At 52.5% G+C, this 19,196-nt stretch overlaps 5 protein-coding genes and 9 non-coding genes across 14 annotated transcripts; 2 read left to right on the top strand and 12 right to left on the bottom strand.

The window, feature by feature from the left end:
- The first annotated feature begins 214 nt into the window (after positions 1-214).
- Positions 215-286, top strand: PHYSODRAFT_t1406. The gene has a single exon. It is a non-coding gene; the product is annotated as a tRNA-Ala (tRNA).
- Positions 287-2,516: 2,230 nt separating this feature from the next.
- PHYSODRAFT_516905 (hypothetical protein) lies at positions 2,517-3,329 on the bottom strand (the record flags this gene model as incomplete). The annotated part of the gene is given in 3 exon segments (XM_009533508.1): positions 2,517-2,769; positions 2,786-2,975; positions 3,176-3,329. Coding segments are annotated over 3 exon segments (597 nt in total), but the record flags the coding sequence as incomplete, so codon positions are not given.
- A 2,255-nt stretch (positions 3,330-5,584) lies between these two features.
- PHYSODRAFT_303525 (hypothetical protein) lies at positions 5,585-6,069 on the bottom strand (the record flags this gene model as incomplete). Its single annotated transcript, XM_009533507.1, has 2 exons — positions 5,585-5,830; positions 5,968-6,069. The coding sequence occupies 2 exons, from the start codon at positions 6,067-6,069 to the stop codon at positions 5,585-5,587; spliced, it is 348 nt and encodes a 115-aa protein (XP_009531802.1).
- Positions 6,070-7,467: 1,398 nt separating this feature from the next.
- PHYSODRAFT_303524 (hypothetical protein) lies at positions 7,468-8,773 on the bottom strand (the record flags this gene model as incomplete). Its single annotated transcript, XM_009533506.1, has 3 exons — positions 7,468-7,878; positions 8,115-8,594; positions 8,717-8,773. 3 exons carry the CDS (start codon positions 8,771-8,773, stop codon positions 7,468-7,470), a joined length of 948 nt encoding a protein of 315 aa, XP_009531801.1.
- Positions 8,774-10,987: 2,214 nt separating this feature from the next.
- Positions 10,988-11,056, top strand: PHYSODRAFT_t1407. The gene has a single exon. It is a non-coding gene; the product is annotated as a tRNA-Met (tRNA).
- A 288-nt stretch (positions 11,057-11,344) lies between these two features.
- PHYSODRAFT_250718 (hypothetical protein) lies at positions 11,345-11,760 on the bottom strand (the record flags this gene model as incomplete). Its single annotated transcript, XM_009533505.1, has 2 exons — positions 11,345-11,653; positions 11,710-11,760. 2 exons carry the CDS (start codon positions 11,758-11,760, stop codon positions 11,345-11,347), a joined length of 360 nt encoding a protein of 119 aa, XP_009531800.1.
- A 662-nt stretch (positions 11,761-12,422) lies between these two features.
- PHYSODRAFT_517026 (hypothetical protein) lies at positions 12,423-12,611 on the bottom strand (the record flags this gene model as incomplete). Its single annotated transcript, XM_009533504.1, has 1 exon — positions 12,423-12,611. A coding segment is annotated over one exon (189 nt), but the record flags the coding sequence as incomplete, so codon positions are not given.
- Positions 12,612-13,992: 1,381 nt separating this feature from the next.
- On the bottom strand, positions 13,993-14,064 carry PHYSODRAFT_t1256. The gene has a single exon. It is a non-coding gene; the product is annotated as a tRNA-Ala (tRNA).
- Positions 14,065-15,019: 955 nt separating this feature from the next.
- On the bottom strand, positions 15,020-15,091 carry PHYSODRAFT_t1255. The gene has a single exon. It is a non-coding gene; the product is annotated as a tRNA-Ala (tRNA).
- A 955-nt stretch (positions 15,092-16,046) lies between these two features.
- Positions 16,047-16,118, bottom strand: PHYSODRAFT_t1254. Its single transcript has one exon. It is a non-coding gene; the product is annotated as a tRNA-Ala (tRNA).
- A 488-nt stretch (positions 16,119-16,606) lies between these two features.
- On the bottom strand, positions 16,607-16,678 carry PHYSODRAFT_t1253. The gene has a single exon. It is a non-coding gene; the product is annotated as a tRNA-Ala (tRNA).
- A 488-nt stretch (positions 16,679-17,166) lies between these two features.
- On the bottom strand, positions 17,167-17,238 carry PHYSODRAFT_t1252. Its single transcript has one exon. It is a non-coding gene; the product is annotated as a tRNA-Ala (tRNA).
- Positions 17,239-17,723: 485 nt separating this feature from the next.
- On the bottom strand, positions 17,724-17,795 carry PHYSODRAFT_t1251. The gene has a single exon. It is a non-coding gene; the product is annotated as a tRNA-Ala (tRNA).
- Positions 17,796-18,283: 488 nt separating this feature from the next.
- Positions 18,284-18,355, bottom strand: PHYSODRAFT_t1250. The gene has a single exon. It is a non-coding gene; the product is annotated as a tRNA-Ala (tRNA).
- Between the last annotated feature and the right edge of the window lie 841 nt (positions 18,356-19,196).

Below are 19,196 nucleotides of genomic sequence, written 5' to 3'. Positions count from 1 at the left end.
TGTGGCCACGACGAACAGCGCGTTTCAGCGAAGAGCACGTCGGTTGCGGGTCGGTGATGGTGTCGCTCGGGGAGGCCGTTTGAATGCGATTGGCGGGCAACAGGGCGTAGCGTGTGTCCGTGGCAGTGCGCGTGCAGTGCGTTTGTGTGCGTAGCGCGCGCAGGGGCGAGGACAAAGCGGTCCAAAAAATGGAGGTTAGGTTTTCCATTTTGCTGGGCGCATAGCGCAGTGGTAGCGCGTCCGCTTTGCAAGCGGAAGGCCCCGGGTTCAATCCCCGGTGTGTCCAACCCTTTGTTCGACTCACCTCCTCTTGCACGCCTACCTACATGCCTGCCTGCTTGCGACGGCCCGCAATGCCGCCGCTTTATGCCCTGCGTACAGCTGGATAGCCGCTCCAGATCGCACCACCCAGTCCAAAGCTCGCCTCGCAGCTTTCCACCGCACCCCCCGATGCACGAGGTCGGTTCGATGACCGCTACGCCGAACCTGTAACGGGGTTACACGCACAAGTGGCTACAGTCACTTGTTACTCTAACAGATGCGATGTCTGCTAGAGGTTCGAACACTTCCTCGACCTTGGTGTAAGGCACACCAATGGCTACATACATTTATGACCACCACGTCGGGTGGTCCATACACATTTAGGATTCCTATTGGCTGAAAGCAGCATCTTTTAGCCAATGAGTGACTTGCATGTTAGCAGAATCCTGCCAACCAGCCGTTGGCAGATTCCTAGTTTAGAATATTACATTTAGAGGAAGTCAGAAACATAAAACAAAAATAGCAGTTCTCATCTTTTACCAAAACCCGCTACTTGGAGTCTTTATCTTGTTTAAAGTATACTCGTGGATCTCGAGTATACTTAACTCAAGTAAAAGAAACCTACGCTTCCTCATACACGTGCGCATACGTGTAAGCCGTAGTAGTGAGCCAAGGTAGGCCCATTACAGAACCAGCAGCAATGCGTTGGCGCTGCCACTCCAGACGGCCTGGCCGCTGGCTGAAGCGTGGATCCGGCGCAAACTCGGGTGTGTGGCCACGACGAACAGCGCGTTTCAGCGAAGAGCACGTCGGTTGCGGGTCGGTGATGGTGTCGCTCGGGGAGGCCGTTTGAATGCGATTGGCGGGCAACAGGGCGTAGCGTGTGTCTGTGGCAGTGCGCGTGGCACTTGTACCCGGTGCTCAAGTGGCATGTAAGTCTTGGGGTCCGGATAGACCTACCTTGGTTGGTGCACCCAGGTACATTTCAAGTGAAGCCTGCCTGCAGAGCGACGACATATCTGTCACTTGAGGTGGCGGAATCGGAGTCCGGAGGCGAAGACATGATCGGGCTTTAGGGGGTGGGGGTGGTGGGTGGGGGCTGGCTTTGCTAGGCAAATTGACACGTGAGATTGATAGTACGGCTGTAAGGCCGTACAAAATCTATTGTCCTGACTAAGTCGTTTCACGCAATGCACTTCATGTGATAGCGAAAAGCCATGACACGATCGCCTGTTCGATTGTCTAATGACTCAACCCCTTCAAGTTGATGCTGAGGAGCAGCGTAGTGTAACAAGACATTGCAGTAGAAAAAATGTATGTGACCGCAACGGCTTGCAAGCGTTCACGTGTTGAAGCAAATTCAAACGTTAGGCTGTTGGAGGGATTCATAGCGATACAAAATGAAGCTCCCAGGGACTGCACTAAACTCTGTTCGGTCTCCGTTTGCACCTAGAACACAACTCGCCCCAAATGAAGGATAGAAGCCGTAGTTAGACCCGCGTTATCCGCATTTAGAGCACTATCTAGTGGCCTGAGGCAACAATACTATGTTCTACTACACCTTTTGGTGCGTTGAGTGGTGGGCTACCTGCGACAGTTACAGAACGTTCTACGAAGTGCATGCGATCCTGTAGAATTTAATGGAGATGGTAGACCATCGATGCCATCACCAGTAGAATGGATGATTCAAGCTAGCTACGATTGGACAACCCAATTGAACTGTAATACCTGATGATAATAAGATTATCGGAAAGGACAGTTGGCCATGTATCATTTAAGAATATGGCTCGACCGAAGCAGAATCGTGCTCGTTAACCCCTTAGCGCCCAAGTTTTTTTTACCTGCTTTTTATTTCACGGTGCTCGCCCAACATGTTACTCATGCAGCATGTTAAAGTTGCGCAACCCTTACGTTTACTTTTGTCTCGTATAATTTCGACGCCCGGCTGTGTACAACAACAACATGACCATTTCAGCAAATCACTCCTCCACGTTGTACCTACAGTATGTACATGGTGTAGATACAGCATGATGGCGCTCCTCGGATGAGCGACTAGCGGCCTTTTTATCCAGAGACTGGACGAGGGCAGCCTGGAGTGCGTAAAGCAAGGTAGTATTCAATGTCTCTTGCGCGAAATATACAACGCATCAAATGAATACACACAACAACCGCACGAAATGGTAACCTTCACCGGCCAGCCCAACATTCATTGTCAAACACTTATCTTTCTCCTCACTGTCAACCTCCGCCGGAACTTACATCTCCTTCGACGTTGCTGCTGCTGCTGTGTGCAGCTGCCTCCTCGCTATCTTCCCCCTCGTTGCTTTGGCTTGATGCTTGCGCTTTCCGGCGGTCTTGCTAGCGCCTGCCTCTCGACTTTGAAAGTTTCGCCCGCACCGCGGCTTCGGGCGCTTCGTTCCATTTTCCCGCTTGTGGTACCAGATCTGGTAACAGCTCATGGCGTTTCCAGGATAGTGTTGTGGCCAAATTTTGTTACATAGATACATGCTGCAGATAACAGTACCGAGCTTTGTCCGACTTGCTGCAGACAGCACAGTAGTACTTCGTGGCGCGACGCTCTCCAAACCGGCGCTTCAGAACGGGGCAGACCTTGTAGTGACGCTGCCAACGTTTGCGTATCCCATTGACATACTGGTACTCTGGCCATTCTTGGCGCTCGTGGCCCCGTGGCAACGGAGAAAGCACATCACCATCTGCAGGCTCATGTGGGGAAGCCTACAAGCAAACACTTTGTTAGCTCACCTCCAACATGACATCAATCCAACATGTATATGATTGCATACCTCACAGGAATACAACATGTAGAACATGCATGATGTTGTTGGCTAAACATCCAACATGGGCATCCGACAGCATGTGCAACCACCGCTAACATACAACATCTACCACATACAACATGGAAAACTTACTTGTTCGGCGAAGTCGCTCTCTGGCAAGTCCAGCAACGCAGCATGCGGCTCCATCAGAAACTCAGCGCGCGGCACAGGCTTCTCAGTGCTTTCCTTTTGCGCCTCACGGAAGACAATGTAGGCGTTCACGATGGCAACATCTACAAGCCCCCAAAAGAGGGACTTAAGTATTTTTTGCACCAAGCCTGCTTTTGTAGCGAGTAGTACTGGAGGCGGAGCTGGTCATGAATGTCGACTCCGTCCATCCATCTGTGATAGTCGCGGATCATCGCTGGGCATGGAACATCGCTCCGCCTTCTCTGTGTATCACGTGTTCGCCTCTTTGATAAGATAAAACATAACGTTAGTTTTTCCAAAACAAAATAACTTTGTTTCTACATATACGTACAACACGTCTCCATGGCTCGACTTGTTCCTGTCCCCATGAACTGCACAGGTTTTCGATCCCACCATACCAAACCTGTCATCATAATACAGCTTTTTGCTACTGCCATTCTTGTCGTCCCGTGCGGGAATCGTTTGGGCCGGTCACGATTCTCCACGACAAGTTGTGGCGGGTATCCAACCTTGGCGCCAGTGATAGTGCATATATTATAGACGTCCCGGTGCAGAAGTTGGAGTGCAAATTGCACCGATGTGTAAAACCGATCGGTCACCACGAGGTGGAAGCACCGCATCAAGGTTGCGGATCACCGCTGAGGGCCCGCTCTTTGCATCCGCTGACTGCTGGCTGCTGGGACGTTACCCACCTCATTGAGCAATTGAGCAGCTGCGCCTTGCCACAATATACTTCAAGTCTACATGTTGTAGGATGCAGTATCAGTCAGTACATACAACATTAAGCTCCCTACAACATGAAATACTTAGCAAAAAAAAACACACCGCGAGCTCCGAAGAACTCGCGGCACCTCTTACCTCATGCAGTAGTAGCAGCACAATACGTCAGGAACAGCTTACTACTCCGCTTGTGAGGCTTCACCTTCATGTACTGGCGGGTCGGGTTATTCCGATTCTTCGAAGGCAACATGCCTTCGACGAATGAAATCGCTGGTGGTGTCTTGTACCCCGAGGGAAACGTTTTCTGGAGGACTTCGACGGCGGATCTGATCTTCCACGCTCGGTCCGAAGCAGCCTTTGCCAAGCCACTTGAGTCCTTTGAGTCGAATTGAGAACTGATTGATTGAATGAAGTTACTCCTGGCATCGCCTAGCAGCTAGACCACTCATGTAGCGCCTTGAAGGCACGAGGCTGCGGGTCGGTGATGGTGTCGCTCGGGAATGTCGTTTGGATGCGATTGGCGGGTAACAGGGCGTAGCGTACGTCTGTGGTAGTAGGCGTGTGGTGAGTTTCGGTGCGTAGCGCGCAGGGGCGAGGAAAAAGTGGTGCGAAAAATGGAGATCGACCCGTCGTCAAACTTCCGCAGTTTGGAAAGTACTCGCTGAGTGATTTCATTCTATTACATTTGTGAAAGATAAAGTGCTCAAGTGGTTTAACCGTAGGAACTTATTTGCGTTTAGAGACCAACTCTGTATCGTAGCCTTGGTACTGCAGTATTACTTGTCGCTGCGACACTTGCTGACTGACTGCTGCGTGATACCGTGAAGGGGTCGTTATCGCTACGATTTACCGAATTGACTACCACGGCATATCTTGGTCATCAACGCCGTAAGACCTTGCCCCACGGCTTCCCTACTTCAACCTTACTGTAAACGGAGTGATTGATGAATATGATCGTCGCATCAGGCTGTCCGTCCGTCGAGGGTTTGAACGCAGCACTGTCGTGAAGCCGAGTACCCTACCACTCCATGATGAAGCGTCATATCGCCGCCGTAAATTTCGTGTCGCGATTTTAAATGATTGACCATGGTAGCCCATGCAACCGCTGATAAAACGAGCTAAACAGTTGAGCACTCGACGCCGCCGGTACAGTTGCATGACTAAGTAGGAAATGCGCTGGCTTGGTGAGGCGATCCACAATAACCAGCACCTCATCGTAGCCAGTAGTGGTGGTGGGGAGTGGTGTGAGGAAGTCCATACTGATATGCAGCCATCTTTGCTAAGAAATTTCAAGTAGATGTAGAAGTTCCACATTTGTTGCACTGACAGAGCTCGCACGATGCAACGTAGTGGTCGACCGACGTAGCCATGCTCTTTCAGTACAATTTCTCGAAGACGTGGAGCAAAGTCTTTGCTTGGCCTGGGTGGCCGCGGGTTGGGACGTTATGCTCCTCGAAAAGAACACACTTACGCATACCTGGGGCATCGGGAACGCAGAGTCGCGGCAAAGCCGGTTGCAGCTGGAAGTATAGAAAGCTGTCGTCAACGGTGAATCGCCGGCAGCAGCGGCTAGGGGGCCCGTTATTGGCACGTTGATCGCGCACAGTTAGGCCAAGCTAATTGTCCGAAGCATAACCCTGGCGACATCCACGCTCAATATCCATTGGATGTTCAGTCTGATGGAGAAGCACCTCGTCTGCATCAAATTCTTCATTCATGACCATAGCGTTGATCAAGGTCGAGAGCCTGGTAACCCAAACAGTGCCGTTATTCCAGTCGGTACGTTTTGAGATCGCATCAGCGCGATGTTCGTGCTGCGTGGTACCCTGGCCGGAACAACGCAAGCTCGTTAAGCTTCCGGACTAAATGTTGGGAGTATGTTTGCTGTTGCAGGATACTCTCGATCGTGTGGCGAACCGTATTCAGGAAAAATATCGATCCAGCACGTAAACTTTCCAGATCCGCTTCGCATGCAACGCCACCATCAGTTCTCGCACACCAGGTAAACTAACTCCGGCTTCGTCAGCTTGCGTCCGCCGTAACTCGCCTCCGTTGTCATCCAGCTGAAAGGGGTAGCCGCCCACTGCAAAGTCCGACGCATCGACGTTAACCCTTTAGCTACGAGCTTTGCAGTGTAGGTCTCCCCCTGGATATGTACCACAACCAACCACAACGCGGTTTCGGACCATTTAGACCAATGGCAGCTCTCGTCAACCCCTCATCAAACCTGTACTTATGGATTTTGGTTTTCGTGTGATTTGCCGCTCGCGAGTTGTAGAATAGAATAGAACCTGCCCGAGTCTTATATCGGTACGCACCAGCTTGTTGATTTGCTCACATGTGGCTATGGTACAGGTCCGCTTGGACCTGTTGGGTGACTCCGCCAGCTTCTACCTAGCCCGTACAACGTATTATAGCCAATTGTAACCAATTATGAGCTGTCGTATAGGTCAGACTGGACCCGTACGAAGCCTCGTAGCTAAAGGGTTAAAGTGGAACGGGCTAGTAAAGTCCGATCGTTCAAGGACGGGATGTGAGGTCAGCTTGCCTTGAGTGTCGAAAACGCACCAAGCTGCTGGGGGTTGAGTGTGATAGGGTACTGAGGACGCTTATTGCGGACCAACTCCGTTAATAGCGCCACTTGCTCAGCGAACCCGTCTCAAAATCTCATCACATATGCACAAATCCTGATGAATACTTGCATGTCACACTTTGTCTTGGAAAGAGGCCAGTCGCAGATACTTTTACACTTGTTGGGATTCATCCGCACCCCGTTACGGCCGATGTAGTCGCCAAGACGCGGGATCCCGGGCTGGCAATATACACACTTCTCAATCTTAATGCAGAGATTCTCATGGGACGACGCTCCAATACCATGTCCAGTGCTGCCAGATGCGCCTCCATCGACTTAGTTTTAGTAAACACGAGTAGTTAGATCGTCAACATAAGTTTGACAGAAGCTGTTGAAGTCCGAGAAAATCACCTGGACTAGTCGGTTTAGCACGATGGACTACTCGAGATACCGATCGGAGTGACGAGGTACACGAACCGTCCGACTGGTGTTGCTAAGTCCGTGTACGGGATGGAGTTTTCGTTCAGCTTCACCTGATAAAGCCCCAAAGTACGGCCATCGCGGAAATTTTTTACCGTGAGCCATCGCGCGCAAGATCTCGTCCTTGCGCAGAATTGGGTTTGCTAGAACCTCGATGTCTGAGTCGAGTCCGAGGCAGTCATGTACAATCCTCCACTCACTGGAACGTTTGCGCGCGCAGAAGAGGCCGGTCTGATGATTCCTGCTTGCAGCATCTCGCGAACCCAAGCTTGTATTGTCGTCTTCTGCCCGGAGAAAGCGGGAATTGTTTCCAATGAACAGGTGTGGCGTCTGAAGCTTCTATGGTGGCGTCCCTGCCTTCGTGTCGAGTAGGAGGAACGTTTGGTAATGTGGAACGAAACGCGCGGTCGTGATACTTGCTGATGACAGGATGAATAGGCGAGTTTGTCATGTGTCGTCAGTCTTGGAACTTGCTGTATCTGACGAAATAAAAAGACATAACTCGCGAACTTCCTCGCCCAACAGCTTGGGGATGTCACGACTCCGAACAATTTGGGCCCGATCTTGATTACCGTCGTGGCCGTGCCGTAGGTAGACTTGTAAGGGCGCGAGATCCTCAGAATGGTATTGAATTCGCAAGGAGCGCTGACCAGCAATGAGACGAGCTCTCTGCCGCGGCACGCACGGCTTGAATGGTAATGCCTGTTGCGCAGGACGGGCCAGCCCAGGCGGTGACTTGGCTCGTTGATCACCCTTCGGTGAGGACCTTGGTGAAATTACTCGCTTTGACCAGTCGATTAGAGGATTGGCCTCGACTAACGAAGGCATTCCCAGCAGTAAATCTTGAGTCTCTGGCACCTTCAGGACGCCATAGCGCGGGAATCCAGGTAGTTATGCGGACAGCGTGCAAGTGCGTTGAGGAACAAACGAGACGCCGCCTGCTCCCTGCCTTAGCTTCAACGGATGCTTGTGCTCCTGGATCTTGAGGTTGAGCTTCTCCGCCAGTGCTGGTGTGATAGCGTTGAAAGGTGCTCCGCAACCGATAAAAGCAGAGGCAGTGGTGCCACTCGTGGACACGAGCTGCTCCAGGTAACAATAAAGCTTTTTTCCTGACGACTCAGCAATGCATCATCGCGCTCATAGGCGAAGGAATGCTGAGTCGCAGAGAGTGACTGCGGTTCTGCCGTATGGTTCTCGGTAGTGCAGCCTTTATCGGCGGGGCACCAGCCCCCTGAGAAGCCTAGTTTTTTTGCGCCAGTTCCCTTTCGTCGAACGGTCTGGTGACTTCTGGCCCTTGAAGCCGCTGGGCGGTGCTGGCCTGGCTTGTGGAGACCCATCTGCGCTGCGGCCGCGTCCTGGCTGCTGGTGACTGTCCTGGCCATCTGGCAGTAGCGCTTGGCACTCCTGCTGACGGGCGAGTTAGATTTGGCTTGCGGGTATCTTTGAAGCTGCACATGCTCAATCGTGTCTTGCTGGCTCACGGGGAAATTTCGGCGGATGTAGGAGTTTGTGTCGGCCCGGATGTTCTGCTGGTAAAACCAACGTTTGGTGATACCGGGAATCTCGATGAACGTCTGCGACGTTTACTCGTGCTACGACCCCGTAACTCGCGATTCGTGAGTAGCTTGTACTCAAAGTCGCTGTCCCTGAGCCGTGCTCGACTGTGCTCTTTGAACAAGGACCATGCCTCACTCACCGAAGCTTTACATTCTCGGTACCACGACATTACGTCGGGACCAAGAAAGGCGGCCATCATGTTAACGGACCGCGAGTCGTCGGCTTCGCGTTCAGTGGTGCAGGCAACTAAATGCTCTTCAACCTACAACTCCGAGTCCTCATCCTGCTTGCCAAGGATCTTAGATGGGTTCGCACGCTACTTTTGCTGGTTGGCCACCTTCTGCACCATAAACTCGTGCATCTACTGTTGGTTGTTAAGGAACGTTCTCGGAATCTGCTGATGGCTCGCCATCAAGGACCGCTGCTGCATCGACATCATCTGAAGTATCTGCGCCATCATTTGCTCCATCGAGGGTGCCGAAGGCGGGGCCGAGTTAGACGGCGGTGGATGACTTGATCGCCGACGGCGACGTGCTCACTGTTCTCTCCTTGGTTCGGCATAATCTGCTCTTGAGGATCTGGCTCGGCGCTTGTCGCTGAGTGACCGTCGTTTCAGGACGACTGTCGGGGACTGATATTCGTGGTAACAAACGGTCTTCTTGCCTATCGAAGCTCTACAAGAGATTTGTTGTTGTCGTTTTCTTCAGGGTTTCCACTCTAATTTCGAAATTGTCACGTGCTCTGGTAGAAGTTGACGTGGATGAGTCTGCACTTGTTGGATTGCTCGAAAAATGAAAACTGATTGATGTTAAGAGTGGCTACAAGCCTCTAGCTGTAGCTAATGTGAAAGGAAAGAGTAGGAAAATATGAAACCAACGCGAACTGCGATCGTGCAGCTCAGCGCCGAGGAAAGGATCGTAACCTCAGAGGCAGAGCTGGCAATTTGGGTTTAATCATTAGGTTTTCCCCTAGGTTAAACTCAAAAACCTACCAGTCGAGTTTTGCTGGGTTTTAGGTTCAACTTCATCATAGTTACCACTTACTATAAGTTTAACTTTTTTCTGCATGGGGCGCCTGCCTGTTACATAAATATATTGCAAGGGGGCGTGTCTTGACTGAGTTTGACTTATTACGGTCGACTTGGCGTTGTAGCCATGCCCACCCAGGGCATACTTGCCCTTTGTAGGAGAAGCCATTGTGGCGCGACTTATGCTTAAATGATGTTGTTATTGTGTTACCAGCCAAATCTAGCTTCATCCGGCTACGGAGGAAGGGTCTAAGGAGAAGTATCTGTAACTGTGTCCCAGTCTGGATTGAGAGGGCTATGGGGAAAACTTGGTGATTTCAATTGAAATCTGTCGGCCACAAACAGAAACAGCATTCTGTGCGTGCATCCGTTGCATTTGGTAAAAACATTCATGAGGTTCACGGGTGCCTCAATGCGTCCATGAACACCTTTATCGAGGTTTGCAAGGCTGAAAACTACAGTAGTGCATTGGTAGCGATGCGTACGGGCTCGTACATAATGGAAGGAATCCATGCATGCCTATGGGAACTACAGAAACGGATCCTGCATCAGTGATGCACATCGGAACGAACTACGAAATCCTTAGTAGTACACTATAAGCATATTATTCATTCGCTGGGATGAAAAGGGTGATACGTTGGAGCGAGTATGACAGTGGACGATGTATGGTTTAGACCTAGTATAATCAGTTTAAACCTACCCAAAAACCCATAAACTAATTAGTTTTTGTTGAAAATCAACAGGTTTTCCCAGCTCTGCTCAGAGGCCGTCAGGTCAGGAGGAGGCTGCACCTTGGCGATCCACGGTATTGTGCCGTGACAGTCGACCCCTATTAAAAGATCTACAATAAGTAGGCTTTCAAATTTGAATGTTTAGATAGCCGTCTACACCCAGCGTCGTGCTCAGTACAATTAAAGTAAAGAGGTGTGCATACAAAAAAACGTAAGAAAAACTCCCTAAATCGGAGCCATGATTATTATGTAAGGTATTGTGCCACTTGTGTGCCTTAATGTCACCCCGCTCACTGTTTTGCTCATAACTTTTTATTGGGCAATTAGTTTTGAGATGTAAACGCATATCTGACGAGAGCGCAATCTCTTCTGTTAGCAGACTGTTTTACTGAGCTCTACAGTAAAGGAGAACTCAATTAGGAGTTGCTGACTATTTGCAAGCCCATTCATGGCAGCACCAGTTATCTGCCGCATTTTATCTGTGGTATTGTAAGGGGGAAATCTCTTCTGCTCTCATGACAGCACCGAAACAACCAGTACAAAATGATTTGTACCCATTTGAAATCGTATAAGACAGGATATACGATATTACAATGTGGTACACAATATTATGTGAGTTGTGTATAGAGTCTGATTTGTGCTCAGAGGCAGCGCTGCCATAGCTTTGTGGTATCCTCGGATCATAACCGAGAGGACGGTGGTTCGATTCCACCTGGCAGCATTAACTCAACCTAAACACTAGTGTGCTAACTGTCACTTAGAGCATTAGGGGGCTGTCATAGAACTGCGAAGCTGCCACCAAGTGAACTGATTGACCGCCAGTATGCTAAGTACCATGAGTCGGGTTCCCCTTCTGATAACGGTTTGAGATTAAAAAACCGGACATCACAGCGGGCCCAGGCATACAGAGGGATATCGTATCACTATAGAAAGTAGGAAATAAACAACAAAACCAACGAAGACAATGTGGAGGAAAATACCCCAGCAAAAGCTTTTTTCTTTGGTTATATTAAACTATCGCCTCCCACACAACTTCCTCCTGCTGGTTTGCCTCACCGTGCTTCGACGCAGACTGGAACTGCAGCTGCACAGGACCCGGCACCGGAGACGGCACCCTCTTCGTCTTCGTTGCCATCGGATCCTTCTTCGTCTTGGCTGCCTTCTTGGGCTTCTTCACCGGTTGTGCCATCGCTTCCAGTGTTTCCTTGGCCAAAAGACGACCGGCGACCGTTGCTGTCTTGCGCACGCGCTTCTTGGACGGCGGTTGCACAAGAACCTCCTTCTGCACGACCTCCTTGATCCGAATCCACGCTGCCAGCTATGTGGATGCGAGGGTCCCGTTGCGCCGGAAATTATCGATGCATATGTCCATACGAGGCTTGGACGGAGGGAAAAGGCCGCACCCAGCAAACCCCACTTTGACATTCTCACCCATCTGGCATCCTACCCATGCTGCGCTTGCCATCCGGATGGCTTCCTCTTTGTCGACCGAATTGCGTCCAGTCTCGCCAACGTAGATTTCGGTTAGACGGCGTAGCTTCGCCTTGAACGACGAAAACACAGCGACATCCAGTGGTTGAAGCAGGTGGGTCGCGTTCGAAGCAACAACAGAAGCACGCCAAGCCGAGCTGCCTCTAAGATGATCTCCACGGAGTAATGAGACGAACACCCATCCAGAATCAGGAGAAGAGGTCGCTGTACGTCCTTGGGCACGCTAGCCGAAAAAAAGCGCAGCCACTCGAGAAAGAGAAATCCTTTCATGAACCCGGAGCTCGAGGTGGTGACGACAGCTCCGGATATGGCACAGCCATCGAGAACTTCGAGCTTGACTGCCAACACCGACAGCACGAAAAGCGGTGGCACCATGCACCCCGACGCACTGCCACACACGACCAGCGTGAGGTGAAAATTGAGCGCAACGTCTTGGTGTCAAACGTTCTTGGAGCCTCGAGCCACCACGACACACTTGGAGCCCTTTTTGGTCTGGAATGCTGTTTCGTCCATGTTGAACACGCGAGACGCGTCCAACCGATTCTCAATCACAGCCTTGATCAACGAGCTAAAAAGCTGCTCGAGATCGCTCTTGGTCACAGCGTTGCGGGCTTTGCAACCGCCTGAGACGTTCGGGTTGCCAGCATCAGGTGTCGCCCCATGAAGCGGCGGTACCACTCGCCACCAACTGTTTGGCCAGTGGCCATGGACATCATGGTGCCGGCTTTGAAGATGATCTCCTTGCGACTTGCGGGGTGACCGACCAGTTGGCGCCAGACAATCCACTAGACCAAGCATGCCTCCGCTAGTTGCGAGAGCAGCGGAGCCGGGCCATGACGAACAGGTGCGCGGAAGATGCCCATTTTCCCCTTCACGACCCATTTGATACGGAATTGGGGTGCTGTCGCTGACACTGCGGGCGCTGTCGCCGGCGAAGACGCGCTTCACTGCAGAATTGAGGTCTTCGATCTCGTACGCGGGCATTGTCGAGGTGGTCGCTGCGGCGTTGGTGGGTAGTTTATAGGCTTCAGGAAATAGGAGACTGAGCTCAAACTCGCGGGAAATGTGTCTTGGTCGTATACAGTTTGGCGGGTTTTACTGGCTGGTAGCGCTTACAGACTTTTTACCAATAGGGTTCTTTAAACATATTTTCAGCGTTCTAATTGGTTGAAGCTAAAGTGGCAGGGAACTGGCAGATTGCACGCGACTCTGGCATCGTACCTTACGTGTATTGTGCTTTGCAGATAAAATGTCGCCCCGTTTAATGACCTAGATCGAGGAGGGGCACCAATCAGGGCACAAAACAGAGATGGTAGCATGAACGATCTCGATTTACGTACATTGACCTCGAATTGCGCTTTTTTTAAAACTGGACGTTTTTTTAAACTGGACTCTGCCTCAAGTACACCACTCAAGTGTGACATTATTTGACCTTATGCATATAAAAGATCCGCTGAACAATATAATGCGTTGCGGACTTTACCAACATGTAGAGCATAGATATACACTACATATCAAGCGCTAGCATTCCTGTACGACCAAGTAGTCGAGCACAAGAGCTCCTCGAGTACAACATCAGGGCCCATTTTCGGGCGAGTGTAATCATACCGATTTTCGACAAATCACATTGTGATTCTGAAGGACCTTACAAAACACAGGATAAAATAGTATTTTTAAAATACCATCATCGTTTTGATCCTGGTATTCGCAGTTCGAAGAACTGTCGATTGGGGAAGGTTTTTGGATGACATCGAACGACATTCATGCTACACGGGACCATCGGCACATCATAGATAGATAAAGGATATTGAAGCCGACTAGAACAAATAATAAAGGTGCAATTGTGTATATTATAGCTGTTTCTATGAATAGTTAAAGAAAAAATACCTAAAATTCGAACCTCTAGCAGACATCGCATCTGTTAGAGTAACAAGTGACTGTAGCCACTTGTGCGTGTAACCCCGTTACAGGTTCGGCGTAGCGGTCATCGAACCGACCTCGTGCATCGGGGGGTGCGGTGGAAAGCTGCGAGGCGAGCTTTGGACTGGGTGGTGCGATCTGGAGCGGCTGTCCAGCTGTACGCAGGGCATAAAGCGGCGGCATTGCGGGCCGTCGCAAGCAGGCATGTAGGTAGGCGTGCAAGAGGAGGTGAGTCGAACAAAGGGTTGGACACACCGGGGATTGAACCCGGGGCCTTCCGCTTGCAAAGCGGACGCGCTACCACTGCGCTATGCGCCCAGCAAAATGGAAAACCTAACCTCCATTTTTTGGACCGCTTTGTCCTCGCCCCTGCGCGCGCTACGCACACAAACGCACCGCACGCGCACTGCCACGGACACACGCTACGCCCTGTTGCCCGCCAATCGCATTCAAACGGCCTCCCCGAGCGACACCATCACCGACCCGCAACCGACGTGCTCTTCGCTGAAACGCGTTGTTCGTCGTGGCCACACACCCGAGTTTGCGCCGGATCCACGCTTCAGCCAGCGGCCAGGCCGTCTGGAGTGGCAGCGCCAACGCATTGCTGCTGGTTCTGTAATGGGCCTACCTTGGCTCACTACTACGGCTTACACGTATGCGCACGTGTATGAGGAAGCGTAGATTTCTTTTACTTGAGTTAAGTATACTCGAGATCCACGAGTATACTTTAAACAAGATAAAGACTCCAAGTAGCGGGTTTTGGTAAAAGATGAGAACTGCTATTTTTGTTTTATGTTTCTGACTTCCTCTAAATGTAATATTCTAAACTAGGAATCTGCCAACGGCTGGTTGGCAGGATTCTGCTAACATGCAAGTCACTCATTGGCTAAAAGATGCTGCTTTCAGCCAATAGGAATCCTAAATGTGTATGGACCACCCGACGTGGTGGTCATAAATGTATGTAGCCATTGGTGTGCCTTACACCAAGGTCGAGGAAGTGTTCGAACCTCTAGCAGACATCGCATCTGTTAGAGTAACAAGTGACTGTAGCCACTTGTGCGTGTAACCCCGTTACAGGTTCGGCGTAGCGGTCATCGAACCGACCTCGTGCATCGGGGGGTGCGGTGGAAAGCTGCGAGGCGAGCTTTGGACTGGGTGGTGCGATCTGGAGCGGCTATCCAGCTGTACGCAGGGCATAAAGCGGCGGCATTGCGGGCCGTCGCAAGCAGGCATGTAGGTAGGCGTGCAAGAGGAGGTGAGTCGAACAAAGGGTTGGACACACCGGGGATTGAACCCGGGGCCTTCCGCTTGCAAAGCGGACGCGCTACCACTGCGCTATGCGCCCAGCAAAATGGAAAACCTAACCTCCATTTTTTGGACCGCTTTGTCCTCGCCCCTGCGCGCGCTACGCACACAAACGCACCGCACGCGCACTGCCACGGACACACGCTACGCCCTGTTGCCCGCCAATCGCATTCAAACGGCCTCCCCGAGCGACACCATCACCGACCCGCAACCGACGTGCTCTTCGCTGAAACGCGTTGTTCGTCGTGGCCACACACCCGAGTTTGCGCCGGATCCACGCTTCAGCCAGCGGCCAGGCCGTCTGGAGTGGCAGCGCCAACGCATTGCTGCTGGTTCTGTAATGGGCCTACCTTGGCTCACTACTACGGCTTACACGTATGCGCACGTGTATGAGGAAGCGTAGGTTTCTTTTACTTGAGTTAAGTATACTCGAGATCCACGAGTATACTTTAAACAAGATAAAGACTCCAAGTAGCGGGTTTTGGTAAAAGATGAGAACTGCTATTTTTGTTTTATGTTTCTGACTTCCTCTAAATGTAATATTCTAAACTAGGAATCTGCCAACGGCTGGTTGGCAGGATTCTGCTAACATGCAAGTCACTCATTGGCTAAAAGATGCTGCTTTCAGCCAATAGGAATCCTAAATGTGTATGGACCACCCGACGTGGTGGTCATAAATGTATGTAGCCATTGGTGTGCCTTACACCAAGGTCGAGGAAGTGTTCGAACCTCTAGCAGACATCGCATCTGTTAGAGTAACAAGTGACTGTAGCCACTTGTGCGTGTAACCCCGTTACAGGTTCGGCGTAGCGGTCATCGAACCGACCTCGTGCATCGGGGGGTGCGGTGGAAAGCTGCGAGGCGAGCTTTGGACTGGGTGGTGCGATCTGGAGCGGCTGTCCAGCTGTACGCAGGGCATAAAGCGGCGGCATTGCGGGCCGTCGCAAGCAGGCATGTAGGTAGGCGTGCAAGAGGAGGTGAGTCGAACAAAGGGTTGGACACACCGGGGATTGAACCCGGGGCCTTCCGCTTGCAAAGCGGACGCGCTACCACTGCGCTATGCGCCCAGCAAAATGGAAAACCTAACCTCCATTTTTCGGACCGCTTTGTCCTCGCCCCTGCGCGCGCTACGCACACAAACGCACCGCACGCGCACTGCCACGGACACACGCTACGCCCTGTTGCCCGCCAATCGCATTCAAACGGCCTCCCCGAGCGACACCATCACCGACCCGCAACCGACGTGCTCTTCGCTGAAACGCGCTGTTCGTCGTGGCCACACACCCGAGTTTGCGCCGGATCCACGCTTCAGCCAGCGGCCAGGCCGTCTGGAGTGGCAGCGCCAACGCATTGCTGCTGGTTCGGCGTAGCGGTCATCGAACCGACCTCGTGCATCGGGGGGTGCGGTGGAAAGCTGCGAGGCGAGCTTTGGACTGGGTGGTGCGATCTGGAGCGGCTATCCAGCTGTACGCAGGGCATAAAGCGGCGGCATTGCGGGCCGTCGCAAGCAGGCATGTAGGTAGGCGTGCAAGAGGAGGTGAGTCGAACAAAGGGTTGGACACACCGGGGATTGAACCCGGGGCCTTCCGCTTGCAAAGCGGACGCGCTACCACTGCGCTATGCGCCCAGCAAAATGGAAAACCTAACCTCCATTTTTCGGACCGCTTTGTCCTCGCCCCTGCGCGCGCTACGCACACAAACGCACCGCACGCGCACTGCCACGGACACACGCTTCGCCCTGTTGCCCGCCAATCGCATTCAAACGGCCTCCCCGAGCGACACCATCACCGACCCGCAACCGACGTGCTCTTCGCTGAAACGCGCTGTTCGTCGTGGCCACACACCCGAGTTTGCGCCGGATCCACGCTTCAGCCAGCGGCCAGGCCGTCTGGAGTGGCAGCGCCAACGCATTGCTGCTGGTTCGGCGTAGCGGTCATCGAACCGACCTCGTGCATCGGGGGGTGCGGTGGAAAGCTGCGAGGCGAGCTTTGGACTGGGTGGTGCGATCTGGAGCGGCTATCCAGCTGTACGCAGGGCATAAAGCGGCGGCATTGCGGGCCGTCGCAAGCAGGCATGTAGGTAGGCGTGCAAGAGGAGGTGAGTCGAACAAAGGGTTGGACACACCGGGGATTGAACCCGGGGCCTTCCGCTTGCAAAGCGGACGCGCTACCACTGCGCTATGCGCCCAGCAAAATGGAAAACCTAACCTCCATTTTTCGGACCGCTTTGTCCTCGCCCCTGCGCGCGCTACGCACACAAACGCACCGCACGCGCACTGCCACGGACACACGCTACGCCCTGTTGCCCGCCAATCGCATTCAAACGGCCTCCCCGAGCGACACCATCACCGACCCGCAACCGACGTGCTCTTCGCTGAAACGCGCTGTTCGTCGTGGCCACACACCCGAGTTTGCGCCGGATCCACGCTTCAGCCAGCGGCCAGGCCGTCTGGAGTGGCAGCGCCAACGCATTGCTGCTGGTTCGGCGTAGCGGTCATCGAACCGACCTCGTGCATCGGGGGGTGCGGTGGAAAGCTGCGAGGCGAGCTTTGGACTGGGTGGTGCGATCTGGAGCGGCTATCCAGCTGTACGCAGGGCATAAAGCGGCGGCATTGCGGGCCGTCGCAAGCAGGCATGTAGGTAGGCGTGCAGGAGGTGAGTCGAACAAAGGGTTGGACACACCGGGGATTGAACCCGGGGCCTTCCGCTTGCAAAGCGGACGCGCTACCACTGCGCTATGCGCCCAGCAAAATGGAAAACCTAACCTCCATTTTTCGGACCGCTTTGTCCTCGCCCCTGCGCGCGCTACGCACACAAACGCACCGCACGCGCACTGCCACGGACACACGCTACGCCCTGTTGCCCGCCAATCGCATTCAAACGGCCTCCCCGAGCGACACCATCACCGACCCGCAACCGACGTGCTCTTCGCTGAAACGCGCTGTTCGTCGTGGCCACACACCCGAGTTTGCGCCGGATCCACGCTTCAGCCAGCGGCCAGGCCGTCTGGAGTGGCAGCGCCAACGCATTGCTGCTGGTTCGGCGTAGCGGTCATCGAACCGACCTCGTGCATCGGGGGGTGCGGTGGAAAGCTGCGAGGCGAGCTTTGGACTGGGTGGTGCGATCTGGAGCGGCTATCCAGCTGTACGCAGGGCATAAAGCGGCGGCATTGCGGGCCGTCGCAAGCAGGCATGTAGGTAGGCGTGCAAGAGGAGGTGAGTCGAACAAAGGGTTGGACACACCGGGGATTGAACCCGGGGCCTTCCGCTTGCAAAGCGGACGCGCTACCACTGCGCTATGCGCCCAGCAAAATGGAAAACCTAACCTCCATTTTTCGGACCGCTTTGTCCTCGCCCCTGCGCGCGCTACGCACACAAACGCACCGCACGCGCACTGCCACGGACACACGCTACGCCCTGTTGCCCGCCAATCGCATTCAAACGGCCTCCCCGAGCGACACCATCGACCCGCAACCGACGTGCTCTTCGCTGAAACGCGCTGTTCGTCGTGGCCACACACCCGAGTTTGCGCCGGATCCACGCTTCAGCCAGCGGCCAGGCCGTCTGGAGTGGCAGCGCCAACGCATTGCTGCTGGTTCTGTAATGGGCCTACCTTGGCTCACTACTACGGCTTACACGTATGCGCACGTGTATGAGGAAGCGTAGGTTTCTTTTACTTGAGTTAAGTATACTCGAGATCCACGAGTATACTTTAAACAAGATAAAGACTCCAAGTAGCGGGTTTTGGTAAAAGATGAGAACTGCTATTTTTGTTTTATGTTTCTAACTTCCTCTAAATGTAATATTCTAAACTAGGAATCTGCCAACGGCTGGTTGGCAGGATTCTGCTAACATGCAAGTCACTCATTGGCTAAAAGATGCTGCTTTCAGCCAATAGGAATCCTAAATGTGTATGGACCACCCGACGTGGTGGTCATAAATGTATGTAGCCATTGGTGTGCCTTACACCGACATTGACATGTTTATCTAGATTTTAGTATATCATGTCGTTATTGACTTTGATAAGTCAATATTGAGATTGTTTTACTAGGTTTCAGTATATCAAGCAAACGGTTTGATATATTGCTCCGTTAATCGAATGTAAGCTAAAACTATCCTGAGCTCCGGTCGTCCGCCGATCTACGAG

Source organism: Phytophthora sojae, assembly GCF_000149755.1.
Source record: "Phytophthora sojae unplaced genomic scaffold PHYSOscaffold_7, whole genome shotgun sequence".
Lineage (NCBI taxonomy): Eukaryota > Oomycota > Peronosporomycetes > Peronosporales > Peronosporaceae > Phytophthora > Phytophthora sojae.
The sequence above is the reverse complement of the archived record's forward strand: the minus strand, read 5'-3'. Positions and strand labels throughout refer to the sequence as shown.